At 40.9% G+C, this 22,103-nt stretch overlaps 1 protein-coding gene across 1 annotated transcript; it reads left to right on the forward strand.

Moving 5' to 3' along the window:
* Positions 1 to 1,237: 1,237 nt before the first annotated feature.
* T265_15124 (hypothetical protein) lies at positions 1,238 to 17,608 on the forward strand (the record flags this gene model as incomplete). Its single annotated transcript, XM_009176688.1, has 4 exons — positions 1,238 to 1,347; positions 5,243 to 5,447; positions 13,872 to 13,966; positions 17,359 to 17,608. Coding segments are annotated over 4 exons (657 nt in total), but the record flags the coding sequence as incomplete, so codon positions are not given.
* Between the last annotated feature and the right edge of the window lie 4,495 nt (positions 17,609 to 22,103).

The raw sequence follows: 22,103 nt of genomic DNA on the forward strand, positions 1-22,103 counted from the left end.
CAGTAAACAACTTAAGCTTCCTTCCCGGCATCTTCCACCAAAATTTGATGCAAATTGCACCGGGCTTAGTTCACTCATCAGTAAATAGTAGGATGGTTTGTAAAAATATGTTAATAATGCAAGATGGGTCGTGCGTCCTTACCAAGATTATCTGCCTGATCAGCCATCTTGGCAAGTAGCAACAGATAACACTTCCACCTCTTTCACTTCTACCGCAACAGAAATTTTTGTTTTCATTTAAATCAACAGCCTATTTTTGTAATGTACTACTCATAAGGTTGCTGAAAATCCGTCGACAACCTGAGAACGTCACAAACAAGAGATTAAGCTGGGTTCAAGGTGAGTCTCTCGAAAAAAGCACATTTGTTTGCAAATGAATGTATATTCGCTAATTTCGTGCAATTTGGTTTCAACTAGAACATAAGGTTGACGGAAACCCGGGGAATGCGCCTAACTAATGAGACCCAAGAAGGGCAAAACCGGTCGTGGGCTGTCGACGGATTTTCAGCAACCTTATGAGTAGTACATTACAAAAATAGGCTGTTGATTTAAATGAAAACAAAAATTTCTGTTGCGGTAGAAGTGAAAGAGGTGGAAGTGTTATCTGTTGCTACTTGCCAAGATGGCTGATCAGGCAGACAATCTTGGTAAGGACGCACGACCCATCTTGCATTATTAACATATTTTTACAAACCATCCTACTATTTACTGATGAGTGAACTAAGCCCGGTGCAATTTGCATCAAATTTTGGTGGAAGATGCCGGGAAGGAAGCTTAAGTTGTTTACTGGTGACAAGATGATTCAAGTTATTGAATTTTCCCTTGGATAGCTCAGAATACGTGACTGAAGCACCCAAGGCGCATGGTCGGGTTTTGGAAAGCAGACTGAAGATCCCTATCGTTATTTTGGCATAACATAGAACACAATGTTTTTCTTATAGTTCGTATGAACCTGAGCGGAGCTGGGATAGTTACCAGGCCCAATAACCTGAGTAGGGTGTACCTTTGCTCATTTTCCTTTGCCCTCATAATGTAATAATACTCCGGTTGATATGAAACCGTACGCCTCTGCTACAGTTAAGCGCATCACTAAATTTCAGACGTAATTGTATTGAAAACCACAGCCTAAGAATTAATATGAAAGGGAGAAAAAACCTGTGACAACTTGTTCAATAGGATACTTTTGTCCATATCTAGAACACTACAACCCACTGTTAGATAAACCATATCTTTACAGCCTTGACAATATCTGCACAAGAACGCGACGGTGTGAAACTCCCTTGGCAACAGTACTACGAAAGTCAGACTGGTGCACAAGACACACTACCGGTTGATCCGTGTGACGTGGTAAGTGAAAGACAAAATTGCCCTTTCTACAACGAAACAGCCTTGAAATCGAATCATTTTTAAAGATACATTAAAAAATATTGATGACATAGTGACAACAACATGAATGCATGTAAGCCAAAACTATCCTTGGGAGAGGTTAAATGATCTATTTGAACCTGAAGTGGCTAAGTAAAGCGGAAACTAGTTCTTCCCAACCCAAAACCATGACATTTATTATAAAAGTTGCATTTTTTTAATGGAGAACTATGGGCACGGCAACTCCTTTTCAGATTTTTTCCAGTGCAGATAGCGGAGACATCACTTCATGCAATTGTTAATTTAGACCTCCTTTGCACTTGCTGTTGTTTCTCACTGGCTTGGCAAACGTGATGTTTAATATATCATACAAAACATACCTTCCCCAACATCTTTTCTCCTAAAATTAACTGACTTATTAAGCAAACAAACAGAATGTTGAAATCAGCAAGTCAGATTGCTTGTTGTTCCAATTCTAATAAAATATTAGATTGAATACACTTTTCCTTTCGATGAAATAACCACGACGTTCATTTAGCGTGCAGGAGGGACGATTTGGCTAGAAATATACTAAGTGGACGTCTTGCAGAGGAGTCATATTTTTTTGCTATATTTAGCTAGCTTCAAACATAGAGCCATTCAGTTTCATTTTTCTCGCGCCTCCATTTATTTGACAAGAATTAGACTAGCCCCGCAGTGAACTGTGACCTATTGTTACAGAACTAGCAGCTCTGGAAATCAATGAAACGAAGCAGTGTTTGATCGTCCTACTACGGCTGGAAAACAAGAACAGGGTAATGCCGGTCAACAGTCAGGTGAATGACCCGTGCAGCTTTCTTGCATTCCATTTACAGGCAAATAGCTCGCCAGTAAAATCCTGTGTTTGAAATGTGTATCCAGCTGCAACAAATGTAAAATGATATCACAGTGTTTTGGCTGGAATATTGGTTGAAAAAAATGACTGGTTTACGATGGTGTTGATGGGACATCAGAAGTTGTTACCTGCTTTACAAGCCAACTGCTTTTAGGTACCTCAAAAAACCCAAGAGGGGATTGGGTGTTATCGTGAGGAAAACCTCCTGTGAAGAGTGCTAGCCTTAGACTTTTAACCAACACAGAGATGAAGAAATTATCAGCATCCTTGGCAAACTACTCAAATGCATATCGGACTAATGTGTGTTCGCTTCAAAGAAAATTCATACAGCTCTTTGGTGGCTTGCGCGTTTCAGGCCACACTATCCAATTTAACTCCCGCATATTATTGTTAAAGGAAAAAAAGCAGCTATTAGAATGTCTGTATAATTCTGCGGAATTTTTGTAACTCCAAACGGAATAAGCATTACGTAATCATGGTTAATGTATGTTTAGAAAGCCATAGAAGACGGAGAAATGGTAGTACGGGTCATAGAATAGCTCGTCGGTTCAAAGCCGGAAGGTCGCGGGTTCGAGACTCTTCGGAGTTTCGTGAGATGCGCACTGCTGGTGATTCCCAATAAGGATGAAACAACTGTACAGTGCTTCTCGGCTTTTGAGCATAGATTTGCTTCACTTACAGGACAAAATCCCAAAAAAATCCTAAATCTCCTCACACTACCAACGATAAAAAAGCTTGTTTTTTATGTCTGGTTCACAGGTGTCATTCAAACTAAATTTTTAATTTGGTTTGATCTCGAGCCCTGAGAACTTGATGTACTCATCTTGACTTGGATAGAGCACATTGATGGTTCCAATTAACTTCTTTTTGCTAATCGCAACATAGACATCCCAAAAAATCCTAAATCTCCTCACACTACCAACGATAAAAAAGCTTGTTTTTTATGTCTGGTTCACATGTGTCATTCAAACTAAATTTTTAATTTGGTTTGATCTCGAGCCCTGAGAACTTGATGTACTCATCTTGACTTGGATAGAGCACATTGATGGTTCCAATTAACTTCTTTTTGCTAATCGCAACATAGACAACGAGGTGTGAATGCACAACTGACACAGTTGTGTTGGAATATCAAGTAAAGTTCGTCCATGCACACAAACTGGAACCAGAATAAAAGTATGAACATATGAGTGCAAAATGGTGTGTTATGGAGAATAAAGCAGTTAAGCTCTCATTAACTAGCTCCAACGATCTATGGCATCCCAACAGAAGAGTGAACGTTGAGTTGACATCGGTAGAACCGACACTTCCAAAGACATAACTACCTGTCAATGATAACGGGACTTGACATGTTGTCTGTCTCAACATCAATTCAGTGCACATAATAAGTTTTTAAAATAAGTCGTGTCTACTGGTGCTAAAACCTAACCACAGGGTTTCCGAAGTTTGCTCCGAAAACACGCCCAAATGTGCACCAATCATCAGATTAATCAATGCTTTTTGACGGTGAAACACCAGTTGGAGTCTTTTGAGAATTCGCCGTATTTGCCACACCTTGCTAGTGGTAACATACATTTATGGTCATATCTTCTCATTCTAATTTCTCGTATTGCGTCTACTAACTAGATTTCGGAGTAATACCATTCATGAGCCAAATGACCACATTTTCCTCACAGCTTCACCATACTTGAGCCATCTTGCAATAAAGTTCGCGTTATGATTGCTGTTTGTTTGGTTGTATCTGCAGTGTCAAGCTAAGTTATCTTGATTCATGTGCAATGCTTTGAACTTTATTTCCAGCTCTTGAACATGCTTTGGATGCTAGCTATCATTAGACTCCTGATGCGATACTTGTATAAGAATTTTATCTGAAAATCTAAAATGTCACGGTCCTAATAACACACAAACACTGCTTGCTGAAGTAGGATATTGGAACAAGTGATAGCCCAAAACGGGTTTCTGCGTCACTTCCTGTTTATTCGTTCTTCGCTAACTAATGAGATCGCTAAAACTCAAATAATGATGCTCTGGTTTCTTCGGCAGAACGAGTCAAATGTATGGTTGATGAGAATGAATTCAGTTGGATTACTTGTGGGCGTCACCTTCCAAGTGAATTTCGCACCTTCAGTTTTGATTTTTGCATTGGAAACTTGGTGGCTTAGAATGACTGTTTTTCCGGATCGTTTTGTCGCCAAACATCCAGGCTGATAAAAGGTCGTCTGTTGATTGGATGAAAACAACACCATGAAATCTCTTTGGTAAATTCTATGATACGTGTGCTTTTATGTTGCCAGATTCCAGGATCAACTGAACACAATTTCTGCTAGTTAAAATGAAATCCTAGCATTATTCTTAATATCCAGCCCTGTTTTAATTTTCATCGCCATAACGCTAGCGTCCATATATGCGCCTTAATATTCCGAAAACAGCACCACAACTGTGCTATGCTTTGCACCCGAACTCTGATTCTGGTATTAAAAAGATGGTAAGTTTTTATCAGTTAACGAGTAGCATGTTTTCCTGATGCTTGATGTATCCGAAAAGTCGACCACCAAAGTTAGTTGAATTCCAGTAAGTAAACCGGGAAATCTAAGTTGAGTTTTTTAGGAGTTTGGATGTCAAAGCAAGTTATTTTACTCATAATGAACCTCGTTCGTGTCTCATCTTCTAACATTTTGCGGGTTTTTACTAGTAAGTAAGTGAATAAGTTGTAAAGTATATAAATCTCATGACAGGAACTCTCACTTCACTACGCTTTGTGGAAGGTCGGAAATTCATAGCGGAATTGTACCTACACAATCACAACTTGTCTTTTTTGTGATGCGATATCTCCCCAGCTAACAAATCTTCAGAATGAAAAAGCAGTTAAAAGTACAATAAGCGTGGATTTACCGCTCGCAATGACTTCTTTATTTTTACTCACGGTAAAGAACTTTGGTAGCGTCAGAATTCAAAGTGAAATCTCATTGGTCAGTCCAGTCGAAATGGCTATTTCTTGTTTTCCAGGTCCTTCCACTGATTCGGACGGTGCAAATTTCTTGTAACGGGTGGCTAGTTGGCTGTGGGCCCCAAGGTTTCTCTGGTAACAAAATCAATTTATTCTTCCGCTTTGAAAACCCCACCGTACGAAAAGCGTGCTTCCATGTCGTTAAAGATCAAGTCGATCGGACAATTAAAAGTCGGTTCGGTGAAGGCACGCTGTCCGTTGTTGGTAGGTTGGTTTCGGTTTGTACCCTCGTTTGTTTGTGTGAATACTCCTTATGAACAGTCAAAAATCGGTTTTCATACACTGCTGCTGAGAGATGACGTGATCTTGGTTCGGCTGCTTCCAACAAGCCTGCCTTTACTAAGTGCGTCACATTGTAATCGTCATTTCAAAGAGCGTAGTTTTACCTACCGTTGATGAATACGTATAGACGAGAGATTGTAATGAAAATGGTTTCGTGCAACCAATTTGGATACATAGTTCATTGTAACTTTAGTGGATTTGATGGACAGTTCATTTCTACTAGTTTGCTGCTCGCTCCGACTGGTTCTTTTGTGTCACCATATTAGGTAGACGCAACTGCTTTTCCTTGTTATTACGGATGAAACATTCGGTGGCGAAGCATTTCCTTTGAATGTTGCTTTTGTGATGCTCCGTATTTACATCTACTTTTTTCGCAAAACCCGTTACATTCTAGCTATTCCAGTAACTTACTCACTAATGCAGCCAGCGCGTAAGACGGATACCAAAGTTACACCATAATTCGCTCTTCTGTTTGGTTACCAGTGGCTTCCCCAACCAGTACTGAAAATTAAAATGTTCTGAAACAAATCAAAAACGTACTTCCAAAAATCGAATTGATGAATTTTTCTTCATCAGCCGTCGTTTCCGACTTTGAGTCTCACAAACACTACTGAGATTACAAAGGACTGTTGTTACATTCATCTGTAGTGCATGAATCCGATGGGTCACCAAACAGAAACGGAGGAGTCTAGCGTTTGGTGCTTGATTGATTCATGATACGACTGTCCGAACAACGAGCTTTTGTGCAATTATGATGTATTCATAAAATTTGTTTACCATAAGGCTTTCAGAAGATACAGGTAGAGTCAGGTCCGTATCGTTCTTCAAACCTGCTTCACGAAAAGCGTTAAACGTAACATGTACACCTGGGTTTTCCAGGATCACTGAATGAACCGATAAGTGTACGTTATCCATAAGTCTGGAGACCACCAACAGAAACCTTGGACCCTTGGTGTGCATGCTGCTCGGGATCTCGTCCCTCCTCAGTGTTGCACAACGGTGGTCACTCGAGTCATCACATTGTGATCATGATGCCTGTGTGCTGGAAGTCAACTAACTGAATTTGACTAAAGCCAGGCCACTCCGGGACACTCATTCTGAATAAGGAAAATGGTCTTGTACGCTGAGCTTAGTATCCAGTCAGCATTAGGCTATTAGAAGATCTGACTAATGTTCATCTGCTCTGATAAATGTACTAAGCCGCACAATCTTCATTCATTTGTGCTGTGTGATCACTTGTTGCACGAGTTTGAAGACTGTTTGGCACTTCCTATGTTGCACCGACCGCAAGTGGATGAATATTTGGCCCACACACGATCGCGAGCATAACCAATTTCCCCTGTCTCGAATATTGCGAGCTCGGTGGACAGGCATACTAATAAGATCAAGCCAATAAGCCGACCTGTGTAGACGGCCATAGATGCAGTGCGATGGCCCGATGGGGCTTGGTGGTGGGCATCGAAAGCTCGCTCCTCATAGCTGATCGGACTTTTGACCAAACACGCGCATAAAATTTGTACATGGTAGAGTGTTCGGTGTGAAAATCGTTTTAGCTTTCCATGCAACTTCTATTGGCTTTTTCTATTCTGAACGTTTTATTTTATTGGCAACGAAACCGATTGTACGAGTGTCGTTCAATGACCAATAAGCACTATCTCCCAATGTTAGCATTATTGCTAACAGATCTCGATTAACCGTGAGTTCAGCATACGGATTTTTTCTGCATTCAGTAAAATCACTGAATGTGTGGCTGACCAAGAACCCGCTATACTGTGGCCTGTGACGGCACCACTAAAATACTGATGGTGGTTGAGAACGCTTTCTTTTCAAATGAGTTGAGTAACAATAGAAGGAGAACAGATTTGTGAATGAGCTGATATTCTGTCGTGGGCCGGAACCCCGTTTCATCATATACTGTTTGATTCTTGGAACTAATTCACTGACATTGATTCTGTATGACGTTCTCTGCATCATGTAATAACCAAATCGGGTATTGGATCAAATTCTGTTTTCAATTTTTTTGCTGGAGATAATCCGGACGGCAAATTATCTTCCTCAGCCGTAGCTATTCTGCTGGAAAGAAGAAAAATGTTTGGGTACACTTTGAACCTTCGAGATGCAAAATCATGCCATGAGGGTGAATCCAGAATACCCCGAACCTATACAACAGGCTATCTACTTCGATGTACCCATAAGCTCAGTTACTTTGGAACTGTTGCTCACTCCTTCAGTCATTCTATAGGTGAAGTTGTCTAGAGGATGTGCAAAGCCGTTTCAAATTAGGAGCAGTCTTATCTCGTCATCAATGATGGCTTTAAAATACAATGCACTATCGGTGAATGAGGACTAGAAATGTTCGTGCACGAGCGGCGCATTAGTGAGTTAGTAGAAGGTGCAGAAAAGACACCAGTTTCAATCACTATTGCTTCTGCACGCCAAGTTCTATCAACCAAGCGTTCCGAAAACACATTAAAATCGTGTACGACCACAGCTGGTTTACATATACACTCACCAAAAGACATATAAAACATACGACCATGCCTCCCGAATAACGAAGGAGCAACTATCATAACTAACTAATCGGGAACATGTGTACTTATTCTGTTGGTTGATCTCGTCAAGATGGAATGCTTAGTCAGTTTTTTGCCAATGACTCAAGTACATCTCTCTTTCCATGTCGATTAAAAAGACACACTTAGAGGTTGGCCATTCCTAACATATTACAATACCATGGTGGTCCAAAAAGATGGGATAATATTACTGTTTATCACTGGTAAACGTGAGGTCAGACATTACGAAGCTCATTCACATGATAGCACATCCCCTGTGTGGGCAGTTACGAAACTGTTCGGCCGGGAGAACTTGCTGGGGTCCGCGGAGAATCATGTGAAGCGACAAATCTGATTCGTCAACCACGATACGTTTTCCGACTCGGATGCGCTGCATGAACAGCGCATTCTGTTTGATAAACTAGGAAATCTCCACGTGTTCCATTGCGTATGATCACGCCAGTGGTCACTGTTTCACCGAATAGTCAGCCGTCCCCACGATTCGACGGAGCAATAAAATCTGCGTGCCGTCTGTTTGAGGCTCGTTAAGTGTACCCAAGCAAACATCACACACTAATACATAAGGCAACACCAGTACATCATCCCGTCGAGCTTCGTCAGACAAATCAAATATGAATCGAAAGCTCAATCATTCTTGAGCAGGTGCCAACGGAACGCTCACTGCAGACCGTATACATAGACCCCTTGATGAAAAAATCACCACCTACGGTACTCTTACGAGGATGATATCAGAGTGACCTACTAAGTGATCTGAAGCTTCATTGGTTTATATTCAACCTTTGAAAAAAGTCACTGGATGGGTGTTATTAAATTATGGCCACATTCCTGCGTAAAACTAACAGAAAAACCATCTATTGGAAACCACTAATTTGAAGAGAGACAGATCCTGGCCCTTTTCATGGAGACACCCAAAATTTTAATGTCGAAATTGAAATCCATCTAGGGAACATCTCCCAAAAAATCTGGCTCAGTGAACTAGGTTTTGGAAATCACAGTTGCCTTCTTAAAGGGAAGCATAACACTGGAGTAGACCATAAGGCTCTGAATTCGAAAAGCACTCCTTGTTTCTAAAATATATTCAGCACGAGAGCGGAAACGTAGAAGTTTGGAGGTTAGTCTGTATTCTGAAATATAATGGTGAAAGTTTTCGGCCGATATTATCTTGTCAAACCGTGTAATGGTTCAAAATCTTGAGACGAATTCAGATGAGCGGACATAATACTCTACTTTTGAGGTGATAGGCTGTATACCTGCTAATTATCTGCCCTTTCAGTGATGCACTTGATGTAATTAGGTTCCAAAACAGTGGCCGCCTTTTGAAAACAAGAGTAGCTTCTTTCTCAAGCAGGACCATCAATAAGTTACATTCCTACTACGGAAGAATACTTGAGTTTGTGTACATCGCGCACAGCTACAAAGTCCTAAAAACGGCAGTAGGAAAAACATTAAGGAATGAGTGCACCATAACATATCCAAGAGCGCGGCTCCTACAATTTACTGGGCTTGCAGATGTGCATTTAAGTATTAAGTGACCAAAGGTGTATTGGAAATGATGGGGCACAAAGGTTAAACAACTAAATTAACTAGTTTTCAAATAAACAAGAAGCTTCTTAGTTTCTGAAGAATTTGTGATGGTTACATCATATATGTACAACAATAAATCTGTATCACAAGGCAGTTTCCGAAATCCAGTGGAGTTCAGTACTGTAGACTTAAACAGGGCTTTCCACCCCTCATAACCGCTCTTCCGAATAGTTTTTCCGTCTTGTAAACGTAATCAGCTAACTGATCCGGCCAAAGGTATCATAATCGTTAACCGGATCAACTAATTTTATTCGGCGGATATTTCATTTATATCCCGGCATAACATCTGGAGCACACTCTAGCCAGCTTTTGACGGCGATATCGTAGATATATCCTGTTTATTACGTTAAATCTATCTTTCTGTCAGAAATTCCTACCATCTGTCTCCCAGAACTAGCAATACTTCTGAATGAAAGTTACGAGGTTTCCTTGCTTCCTCGTACGTACTGTAACGTTCACTATAGTTATTATCGAATTTTTGTAGCAGAATGTATAGATATAAGAGATGGCAATCCGTTTGTCCTTTGCCCTCTCCTAGACAAGCTTTCGTACTACAGGCAGAGCTACAAGCAAGAAGGGGCTGTGTGAACTACCTCCAGTACTGGAGTACCAGCATATGTAGGCGTGTCCTACAGTTCCTTGACTTCAAGAGCGCGATAGATTCTGTCGAACGGTTAGTTCTTTCCAACAAGCTTGCTCAACAGAGTATCCCCAGATACTCATGAATACCATTCAGCCTTAGCCTTCCTGTAATTGCTTACTGCTTCTTAACTGGCTACGACTGTTAGGACCTCCAAATTTCCACCAACCTTATGTTCAACTTTAACACCAGATTTCAAACGCTGAGGTTGATAATAATACCAGATTCAACCGAATCCCTCATTCGACAGATACCTCAACTGATTATGCTGCACAAAGGCTCCCACATATTCCGGTTGTTACCATTTTTCTAACATTACGGAATATCTCCCCGACTGAATGTATTGCTCGCAATTTTTGGAAATGAGTGAGAAATTTAGATAAGATTTATTCCAGTCTACACGCGACACCAAGTTAGTTTACAAATTCTTTCATTTCGGCAAATCAGTTATTTATTTTCAAAACAAGATTATGGTATCAAACTATCATTTAAGAAGCTGAATGAAATCCCCTCATAATATTGATGAATTTTAATACCCAATAGTTGACTTCACTCTTTTAGGTGTTCGTCGTTTGAGCAACTTTAACTACGTTTTTTTAGCACATTGGCTGAAAAATAAATATGCGCAGCAACTAGGGTAAACGAGTGTATGGATTAGGTGGAACCGAGATGTGACCCAAACATTAGAAACATTCTTGGTATGCCAAAAGCAAATTCCTTACCTATGGTCTACAGGGTAACTTAAGATGTTCATTTCATTGTTCATTTATTTGTTTGATCCGACAGAAAATGAAGATTCTAGCTATGTGATGAGTGAGTCCGATTTCCACTGATATTGACCGCATACGCTTCTTTAAGTGCCGCTGTTAACATTTAGGTGCTGTTAACTTGGATTTGAAAGAAATAAAGAAAACAGTTTGTTAACACCCTAGGAGTTCAAAGGGGTGTAAACACAAGTGGCCCAATTCATTTTTCGGTTGCTAGGTTTTACTCAGGTCCAGTGTTGCCCAAAAAAAGAAAATAAACTATGTTCCCAAAACAGAAGCCGATTGTGATGATTAAAATAGCATAGCGGACAAAAACATGTCTTATCCTATGACCCCAGTGAAAATTCTGCGAAAGGCGCGCAGCTAGTGCTCAACTTTAATGTAAATGATTGGTTCAAAACTGGATTTGTAGTAGCCGATTCTGGACTCATTTGGGCGAACACTTAACCACCTCACGGACAGAAAATAAACCAAACTTTTGATTGGATCATGTGACGTGAACAAGGATGGCACTTCCAACTAAAGACTTCAATTGTCATTACACCTACGTCGTAGGTTGTAGAAACGGAAACGAAATACATAGTCAGTTCATGGTCTTCTCCTAGGATAAACGCTCCGATTCGAAACAGGCGACGAAAACTATGGTCGTTTAATTTCAAGCAAAGAAACCACGGTAGCATTTACAATTTCTGACAAGATTTTCCTGTTGTGAGATTAATATTAATTCATGTAACTGAAAGTGTAGTAATCATTCCAAAAATCAACAAACACGCCTAGCAATACTGAGAAGTGGATAGTTATTAAAACAGGTGAAAGTCAATGTTGTGGTAATCTAAATGTTTCCGCGCTGTGTATTTGGATATCTCCCCAAGAAAAGTCCTTCGTTATTATACTGAGCACGCCCATCATCCTGTATTATAAGCGGTCCATGATACTACTATCAGCGCACAGCTACACAGGCCCCCATCGCCGTACAGCTGTTGTCCTGTAGGATACAACCAACTGAAATCATACATAAAGCAGTGTTTTGCAGAGATAATTGTGAGAGAATACTGTGAGTTGAACGGGTCAAGATGCGGTGTAACTGGATGGTGATACCGAAGCCGGCTAAACATCAAGAAAAGAACTAATAATCTACCTTTTTTTGCTTTATTTTCTGGCCCTTTTATGGTTACTGCAGGCTTTAACAACAGTCTAACGTATGAACGACCCGACGACCAGTGGGCGTGTACTCGTTGATGTGTGAACTTTTTAACCTCTGTATGGTAAACCACGGCACATAGGGAATGAAAACTTGTAAGCTAATCGTTGTGGACTAAGTCTTTGGCTGCTGATAAAACCTGACCTTGGCGAGAGAAACCCATATACCGCTTTGAATTTCCCCGATATTCGATTGTCTTTCACAGTTTTTAAGGATTCGATTTCCAGTGAATTCAGAGTGGTTTTTCAACTTATGACCACTGCCAGATGAAATTTATTGAGGAAGGAACGTAGCAAATGAGACCATTGAGTTTGATGTGTTTTACTAAAGTAGCTATTGAGTTTGTTTTGTTTCGAGGCAAACTTACCGAGCCTAGAAGCGCCGTTCTCCCAGTGATATTATAGATGGGGATTATGTAAACAATGAGATGAACAATGCTCACCGAAAACATCCAACCGACATTCCTTAGTTAATAACATCTAATTAAGTATCCGGCAGAACCCCTCATTCCGGAAACAACCAGGGATTAATCGGTATTTTCTTGAGTGCACCAGACATTGCCGTCAGAAAATCGTATCAGCACAGCGTCGCGTCATGCCACATTCCAGGGTTTTTCATAAGTGGTTTCCTGGGGTTTCCGAATAGCGTACTTTCCAGGACAATATGTTGACCGTTTGAGAAAAAAATAACGTTTATTATTCTGAAGGATTTTGCTTACTTGGTGCGTTAATCCCAGCACAAAAATATTTCATTTTGGCCCAAACCACAATTTTGAGAATGCGTTTACAGATAACGAAAAACATGAACTAGTTGTACAGGGAGCTAAGCATGAGGTACAAATGGACGAGTGAGTGACCCACGGACACAGCAATTTGACCTGGTCTATCAAGCCGGAAGGGACAGTTACCAGTTTTCTTGAACAGAACGATGGATCGGAATCCAGTGAGTACTTAGAGGGAGGAAATAGTTAGTTAGAAAAGATTCTCGACTTACTTCTACAAAATTAGTGCAGCTTCCAGTCCCGTATTTCCTTGGCCGAACAAGTCAGTCAGTATGAAATTGAACGCACGCGCGGATTTCGTGGGGATTTTTGAGGCCGTCGTTATGACTACAGAAGCTAAACTGTCTTATACACCACATAAAGTTCAAAATATCTAGAACACAGTATTTGGGAAGGGTAATCAGCTGCCGAACTGGTCCTGGGAAAATCAAACTTACAGTTCATCCATTCTAGAGTTTATAGCAAATGCTTTCAACCCACCGTGTTTGGGTACTAAATAAAACAGAAAACAAATCGGTTACCGTCAGCATATTAACATCGAAATCTCGCCTATACCCAAAGACCCGGCAGATGTCTGCGCCATACTGATCCATGTCTGCTGAAACTCCTTTAAAAACAAATCCGTGAAGGTGTTTCTCCTAGCACAGTGACTACATAAAATGAATTGCTCACTCTTTGTAACTATTTCACCATACATCAGCCGGCTTCCTGGATGTTTTCCGATTTCAATCCATGTATTCCTTACGTACGGATTTTGAGGTAAACTGACCAATAAAATAACTATTCTGTTTCTACACCCATAGAGTTCAGGATAACTGGCAACTGGGTTCAACCATCCACAACTTCCGCTGGAGTGACACATTCCTTGGGCAACATCCTTTACAACCTACGCAAAAACGTAAGTTCGGCAATGAAAATAGAATAATAGGATACTGAGCTTCTTACTGCTCCTTACTTAGTGATCTCCAAGTGTCACTGTTTTAAGTTCAAGTTGTATACCAGAAGTAAGTGTAACGTTGAGGTTAATATGCACACAGAAAGCCAAAGAAGCACTATTAAATCTCCGTAACTGTACTGCGCTGTTTATGTTACTTTTCACTTTTTGTCGGCACATTGTTGAGCTCTTCCTCTTACACCCGCAAGTTTTGAATAGAAATCATTGGCTTAAAGTCTAATGCTGTATTGGAAAGTGCCTGGAAGTAACGTTGTAGTCCTACGTGGGCCGTGTAATGGATTTTATCGTTTACATTAGTTGTATCGTAATCGGGAAAACCGGTAATATTGAACTTTTTTGAGCCGCCTGAATGCTGAAAGCCCAAAAGCAAAGTAGGATGGCCGAAGTCCTGGAACTTGACGCAGAAAACATGAAGAACCGAGTCAAGACGTTTCTATTAGTTAGGAGAACCAAGAGTAGTGATCCCTGCAAAATTGAAAGAGAAATCATTGATTTCATATGTTGAACATCTTTATTTCCAACTTTGACAACTGTAAGATCCGGGCGGTTACGGATCTCACAGGGCGATTGCGGCTCTTTGATTATACGCAGTTCGTAGCCAGTAGTCAATAGGATCAGACAGACGTGGGGCAGCAGATGATATATTGAGGACTGACAGGAATTGGCTCTACAGACAAACGGATTAGTAAGCATCATGAATTAAGCAAACGTACAATCAACACTGACGCAATCAGCAGGAGCGGGAAATAGCCACTGTCGCAGCACGGATTTCTATAGGGGCAACAACAAGTAAGTACCAGACGATGTACAAACATACATATAGGGGCAGTCTGACAGTGTGAGTTGGCCGTAACGACGCAGGGGTCAGTACGTTCGGGATGTGAGGGACTGTCTTTCGGTCGGCGTCGACGCAGCCGCTCGTGTCGCGTGGAAGGTCAGATTGCGCGGTTTCGTCCGTTTAAAACAAAGCTCAGCAAGGGCTATCTGACAGGCGCGATACATGGGTAATACAAAATAATCAGCTGCCCAGGGCGTCAGGTCGGTGCGGGTAGTGGCACGTTCGCCTGTCGTCCGGAGGGTCCGGGGCGATATCCGGACCATCGGAGTGGGCGCTCGAAAATAGGTGAATTCGAGACGAACTTGCAGGCAATGACAGACGGGCAACAAAATATTGACATCAGTAACTGAGAAATAAGCAGACCTTAAGTAGGAACGAAACGTGGGTGGAAACGAGCAGCAAGAAAACGAAACGGTGTCGTAATAAACAGGTGTAAGTCATGTTACTCATGAGTAGTCAGAAAACAAGGAAAGTTACCTTTGTTCACCGTTGATTCAGAGGGGGAATCAACAACAACCATAGATCGAAAGGATGTGCGTGTAATTTAACGACGGTTCGTTTGCGATAATCTCAAGACCTTTAGTTTGTGACACTAACTCCCAATAATCAAATTATCTAACTAGGCTAGGAGTCTGACTGAACAACCCTTCCACCCTTCCAGCTATATTCAGCGAGTTCACAACTGCGCGGTCGATAACTTGTGATTGTGGGTCACAGGATATTAGTATCAATTTCATCTGCATCCATTTCACTTCAAATGCCCTGTTGGGTGAAGCAGTACTCAACCCAGGTCGAAGCCCATAGAATTCTGCATTCCGACGACTAACCGAGGTGCCGGTCTGAGTGTTCGGGACCAGTAACACCGTGTTAGTGAGTGGTTAGTTTGAAGTAATTTTGGGATGGCAATGCTATATACCATCTGAGGTGATAGAAACCGTACCGTCCTGTTGAGGTGGACCTCTCACCGAGTGCATAAATGACAGGTTGTAATAGTGCCGTACTTACTTCAATTCGCAGATCGCCTGGGTGTAGTGGTTTTTGGTCGGTCAGTTGTTGATCTGTTAGCCGAGCTTGGCAATTGGCTTGTAAACGTTTCGTCACCATACGAGGAGACATCGTCACTGCACTTTCACTGAGACCATTCCCAAGTGATACTATACTTTGGAGGACGTCAGTGGTAATTGGTCATTAGCAGCACATCGCGGTGGTTCACTTTTTAGCAATGTGAGACACTCAGAATCAGAACGGTGAGATAGCGTTCCTACAGAGAGAGGATTTATCTTGGTGACTTATGCCCACCATGCAGAGAGGCGGCATATATAGATAATGGTTCAGTTTGACAGTCTGCCAATTTCCGCTTTCACCTACACAAACACTAACTGAAAAGGTACAGCGTCAGCCTTCTTGAGTGTAGAATCTCATATGAGGGAAAGCGCCTAGTGTTCAAAACTTGATTCACTGGGGCTGTATATGCCATACATTGGTCAGATGGTTGTTGATCTGTTAGCCGAGCTTGGTAATTGGCTTGTAAACGTTTCGTCACCATACGAGGAGACATCGTCACTGCACTTTCACTGAGACCATTCCCAAGTGATACTATACTTTGGAGGACGTCAGTGGTAATTGGTCATTAGCAGCACATCGCGGTGGTTCACTTTTTAGCAATGTGAGACACTCAGAATCAGAACGGTGAGATAGCGTTCCTACAGAGAGAGGATTTATCTTGGTGACTTATGCCCACCATGCAGAGAGGCGGCATATATAGATAATGGTTCAGTTTGACAGTCTGCCAATTTCCGCTTTCACCTACACAAACACTAACTGAAAAGGTACAGCGTCAGCCTTCTTGAGTGTAGAATCTCATATGAGGGAAAGCGCCTAGTGTTCAAAACTTGATTCACTGGGGCTGTATATGCCATACAGTGGAAATCTACGTAAATCTCATTAGGTTCCTTGATGCACTCTGGTTATCTCCTTTGATGATTTGTTATGCACATTTTTTCCATCACTCAAAATTCCGTTAAGCAGCACGCAGCAAAATAAAAGCCACCATTCTAGAGTCACGCAAAATTCCCCATCGTTTCTGTACACGTTCACATTGAATAACGTCGTGCTCCTGAACTAGTATGCTATTCATCCGGAGTGGCCTTTCTGACTGGTGGATATAGTTCTAGTTTCTTAGACACATTCTTGTAAGCTGTATGTTTTTGGGTCACATGTTCAGAAACAGTTATTTGGTTTATCAACCATAACACGTACAAAACCTCAACGATTTGTAGATTGTGCTGCCTTCATGTAGATCCTCAGGTTCCTACTTAACTCGGATGGCAACTTTGTTGAACAAAAATACCCGGACAGTACTCAACAAACGTTGTAAAAATAATCACACCCTGACGTTTAGATGTTGCAGTTTTACACAGGCATGATTCATTTTTACGCGGAATTCCTTCTGTTGTCCCACATTTTCACCTATTTTTCTAACCAAACTTGCATTCAGTTTTACGCCAGATGGAACATCATCACCAGAGTTTACCCTGTCGCTGCAGTCCACTGCCTGAGCATCAGTAATACTGATGACTCAAAGACTGTATCACTCTCGGTCATTTTCGGAATGTTTCAAAAGAACAAACAGTCTGCAAACGGTCTTGTGGGGACTACATTGAGGTTTTCGGAAAGCAAACCCACCGTAACAATGGATGTTCCATACTTAACAACACTAACAGGTCTGGTCGTTAGACAGTCTATGTAACGCTTGAGAATATACTACGTGATGTATATGCAACAAATAAACTGATGTCAATGTGTACATACTTTGCAAAATGTATTTATTCACCACAAGAGAATTCTTAACAAAAATTAATGAAATCCTCTCAGACACCTCGGAAAATCCTGCTTGAAATTTGAGGATTAGGAATTCAGCGCCCATTTAACTTTACCTATGTGAGTAAACTCAGGTGTCTGCTGAGCAGTTCTGCAAGCTAGGCTTTTGGCAGAAAAATATTTGTTACTGATCAAACTGATATCGTCTACAGGATGTTAGCATGGCGTCCTATCATATTTTGTTTTGTAGAAGTAAACGAAATCCAAATCAGATACGCCGTACTATCCAAGAAGCACATTTCTAATAAACACTTAAGGATTGGGTGCCGGTTTTTATTTCTATATTCGAAATTATGGTTGCTTTTCTTTCCGACAAACACCAGTCAGAAAAATGCCTATTGTATGCACCTGAAAGCAGGTCTCAAGGAATATAGATTTACATCCGTTTGTTCGATTTAGTTTATTACATAGATGAGGGTCGATAGCAACTATGGCACATCAGAAAATTAGTAAATTTAGCTAATGGGATTGCAATTAGTATGCCATATTTATTTCATGCTTCAGTCTACTGCTCCAAATCAGGTTATCATACAATTCTGCGTCCCATTCCGCAGCTTAAAACATCCGATTGAGGTCATTATAGATAACAGGCAGTACAAGGCATAAGGCGCTTGCCATAATCATTGATCCTCAAAGCAACGATCGAGCTCAGCTTTAGATCAAAGTACTTGTACGCAGCCTAGATTCTGTGCACAAACTCAACAAAACAAGCTTGTCCCAAATCGTCATAACGATTCATCGTCTGCAGACGCCGATATTTATGTACCGGGTGTTTTAAAACGAAGCCTGTCAGAGAAACAAACAATATAGGAACATGGAATATTTTCCGTTTCAGGCATTGTTTTGCTAATGCAAACCCTTATTCTAATATGTATCCCCTCCAGTCAAATGGGTAACATATTAGTTCATTGGCACTAGAATCATAAGGCTTGGTGCCCACTGAACTGTTTCAACTTGTTTGACGAAATCACGCAAATGAAAATTATTTCAAGCCTGAAGCATTCGCTAAACCCAAATATAAACCTCTGCCTGCGCTGTATAAAGCCACTGGCTACAAATCTTATTTCGTACACTCGATGTAGGGAACTTTGGGCGTATTTCTTATTTTGCATTCTACCATCGCAGGAAAGAGAAACTTTAAAATCTCTCCAAAGATGCCTCATTAAACTGGGAGTACAGTAGTTTTATTAATACGCCAAAACTAAATCGGATTTCCTGGATTTTATCTATCATTCCTTTCAGTAAATCACTTTTATAATAACTTATAGAGTGGCGATCAAACGAATCGATATTTGCCACACAAATCATGCTGAATTATACATCATTTATTATAAAAAGCTAGGTAATTTCTCTACCAAAGAAAAATACAAACGATAAAAGCCAGAGTCATCACAGTGAACAAAACACATTTTAAACTGCCCAAATTTCGAAGAAAACGGCTTGCACTGCGACTCACAATAAACTGGCTAGCGGATTTGACCTTTCGTTCCCTTTCATGCGATGCCTTTAAACCAACGCACTAAATTTCATCTTGTTTCTGAAACATTATCATCACTGCGGTTGATTCAGAATCTGTAAATCTGTTTCATATTAAACTGCTAGTTGGATAGCAAGAATTACGATGAGTGCAACTTTTCGTTCCAGTCACTGGTCCAGAGGAAATCAGCACACAGTTGGGTACGTTTTTGATTTTTGATAATAGCAACCATCAAAACTGAAATTCTGCAAAACCGTAGTCCTCAAAATATTGAAACTGTATTGGGCAGAGTTCATGGGTGCTCTTGGATAAAGATCTCTGTTTAGGATAAACCGCTTGTAAGCAGCAAGGAGAAGTTTACCGCATCTCGCACCAACCTCTATTCCGGCTTAACCACAATCTTTTCCTCATGTTGAGGAGATTTACACTAACCGACCTTCAACCGGTCCAAGTTATTGATGATGAAAGGCTTCGAAAATACCTATAATAAAGAACCTTGTTTTTCCTAGTCCCACCTTTGTCCCGATGCACACTGTGGGAAAAGATGCATGATGCAAATCGTTTTTGGTAAATTGCATCCAATGCTAATATAATACAATCACGATTGACAAATGAACTACTCTGCTCACATAAGGAGCCACAAGCCTACCTAGCCCCAGATCACCGATGAATACATTAGAAAAGGTGATCACCAAACAGTATCACCAAATATTAGGTACGAAAGCGAAAAACTCCTAAGACAAGGACCGGAAGAATGGACTTTGTGACGCAATATCTTTCGGAATTTCTTATGAACTATATTTCACGCTCCATAAACATAGAAAGGAAATCCTTTTAAGATGTTCTTATTGGCTCCTAACGTAGTTACTCAAAACTTTGCTGGCCAGGATGAAATTTAACTTTGCACGACACATCTTGCATCATGCATCCCATCCTGATTCCGTTAACAACACACTTTTCCAGAAACTCCATCCTTCCGTTCAGAATTTATTGCGCTGTGGTCTGTGATTCCTGAACTTTTCTGGTGTGTTTAACAGCCGCCGTTTATAGAACTTTTGGTCCCATTCTGACAAGTCGGTTTCCGATTTCTGTTGTGTCGGGCCTTATACTTATTTGATTTCTTCGTGTGCCGTTTCTGTTTTGACTTGGGCCATTCAGAAATGGTTGTCGATTCAATCGAGATGGCTTGGAATCCAGTCAGCGCCATCCAGGATTGATCAAGTTAGCCAAGTAAACGGAACGTTAAACCATCTTTATTATGTTACTAAAGTCCATGTCTCAAAATTTATTTCGGTCGTATCTTCATCAGTCTAACCACATGACTTTCCGAATGCTGGAGCAGGTATTCGATCAGTTTGTACACCTTGTGAAGGAAGTAAACATCCGAATTGAAGTCTGAGTTTATCAGTACCAATTACTTCCAGGCTAGAGAAACTTCGAACTGTGAGCTGGAATAACCACGTTTTTAAAGAACAAAACAACAACTTCTAGTTTGTGAGTAATGTGCGTTGCTGGTTGGAAACACCGTGAGTTCTAATCGGATTGTTAGAACGGGTCAAATCAGATAAGACAGAAACTCCGTTATTTCGATTTACTGTACCTTAATTTGCTCCTTAATGCAATCTTATATGGGAAAATGGGACTCCATCGGCTAAGACGTGGAGATTTTACACTGGATAGCGCTAACAGAAACAAAAACTTTTTTGCGGCCGGCAAGTAGTTCGTAGCTGGAGGTACCCTAACGTGTAAGTAGATTAGCGGAGCCAACCATATTTCATAGACGGTAGTAATCATGGCATATGAAGTAAGTTTACGGTGGTCAGAGTTGGTAACTACATGAACACCTAAACTAAATCACGTTGGGCATCAAGCTGAATGGGTAAGGTGCTAAAAACTGCAAGACACTGTGAAGTAGGGAATCAAATATCAGCTCTATATACGAATATACGAATGAGATATCATGATTGTTTGAAGCCAAACAATCAAACAATTTCAAATCAAAGGTAATTTAGTTGGGAAACAAAGAGACATGGGCCGAGAAAATTACTCAGTTGCTTGGTAAGAACCCTGGCCTATACCATAAAAGGAGGCTGAGTAGCTAGTCAAGTGGCAATCGATAGGTGTTGGTGCTTGAGCAACGCAAATAATGCAGTACCCAGAGTACGCATTATTGACTAATAATTTACGCGTGAACCACAGCTCTCGGCCACTGCTCTCAACCTCCAAGAAGTATCCTCAGAATAAATTGAACGCCTTCTTCAAACTCCGGAATTGTTCTGTTCTGCGGAATGCATAGACATTTTTTTAGATGAGAAATTTTTCAGACAGTGAAATATGTACAAAGCACATGCTAAATCAGCTGTTTTGTGCCACTATCACTCTTTTCTTTCAGAGGCTGTGGTTGACGTATTTCAATCAGCAAATATTCAAGGTGATTTTATTTTGAATTCGTTGTTTGTTCTTACCCCTTCGCCACGCAGATTCACGGAAATCGCATCCAAATTTTGTTCCAAACGTGATGCTTTAGGAAACGGGTGTCCTAAAAGTTGGAAGAAGTTGGTGAATCGCTGAAGAAACGTGGTAGAGAAGAGAGAGAAAATTATCTGGACAATAAACCACTTGCATGCCTCATCAGTGGTATCCACCGTTACACCAGTAGGACCCTTTCGAAGAGAGTTCGTCATCAGAAACTGAGGCAGTGAACCATCTGACCGAATTTGAGTCTTTTAGCTTCTGGAACCTCCGAGTCACTGAACTGTTTGCAGACTCATACCGGTTAAACTAAGTTTCACAAACAGTGATAATTTAGCGTCGAGTCACTGGAAACGTCGCAGAACCTGTCTGTCAACTTTCAGGCATTCGGGGACCCATTTAGCTGATCTCCC

This window comes from Opisthorchis viverrini (genome assembly GCF_000715545.1).
Source record: "Opisthorchis viverrini unplaced genomic scaffold opera_v5_360, whole genome shotgun sequence".
In the NCBI taxonomy this organism is placed as follows: Eukaryota; Metazoa; Platyhelminthes; class Trematoda; order Opisthorchiida; family Opisthorchiidae; genus Opisthorchis; species Opisthorchis viverrini.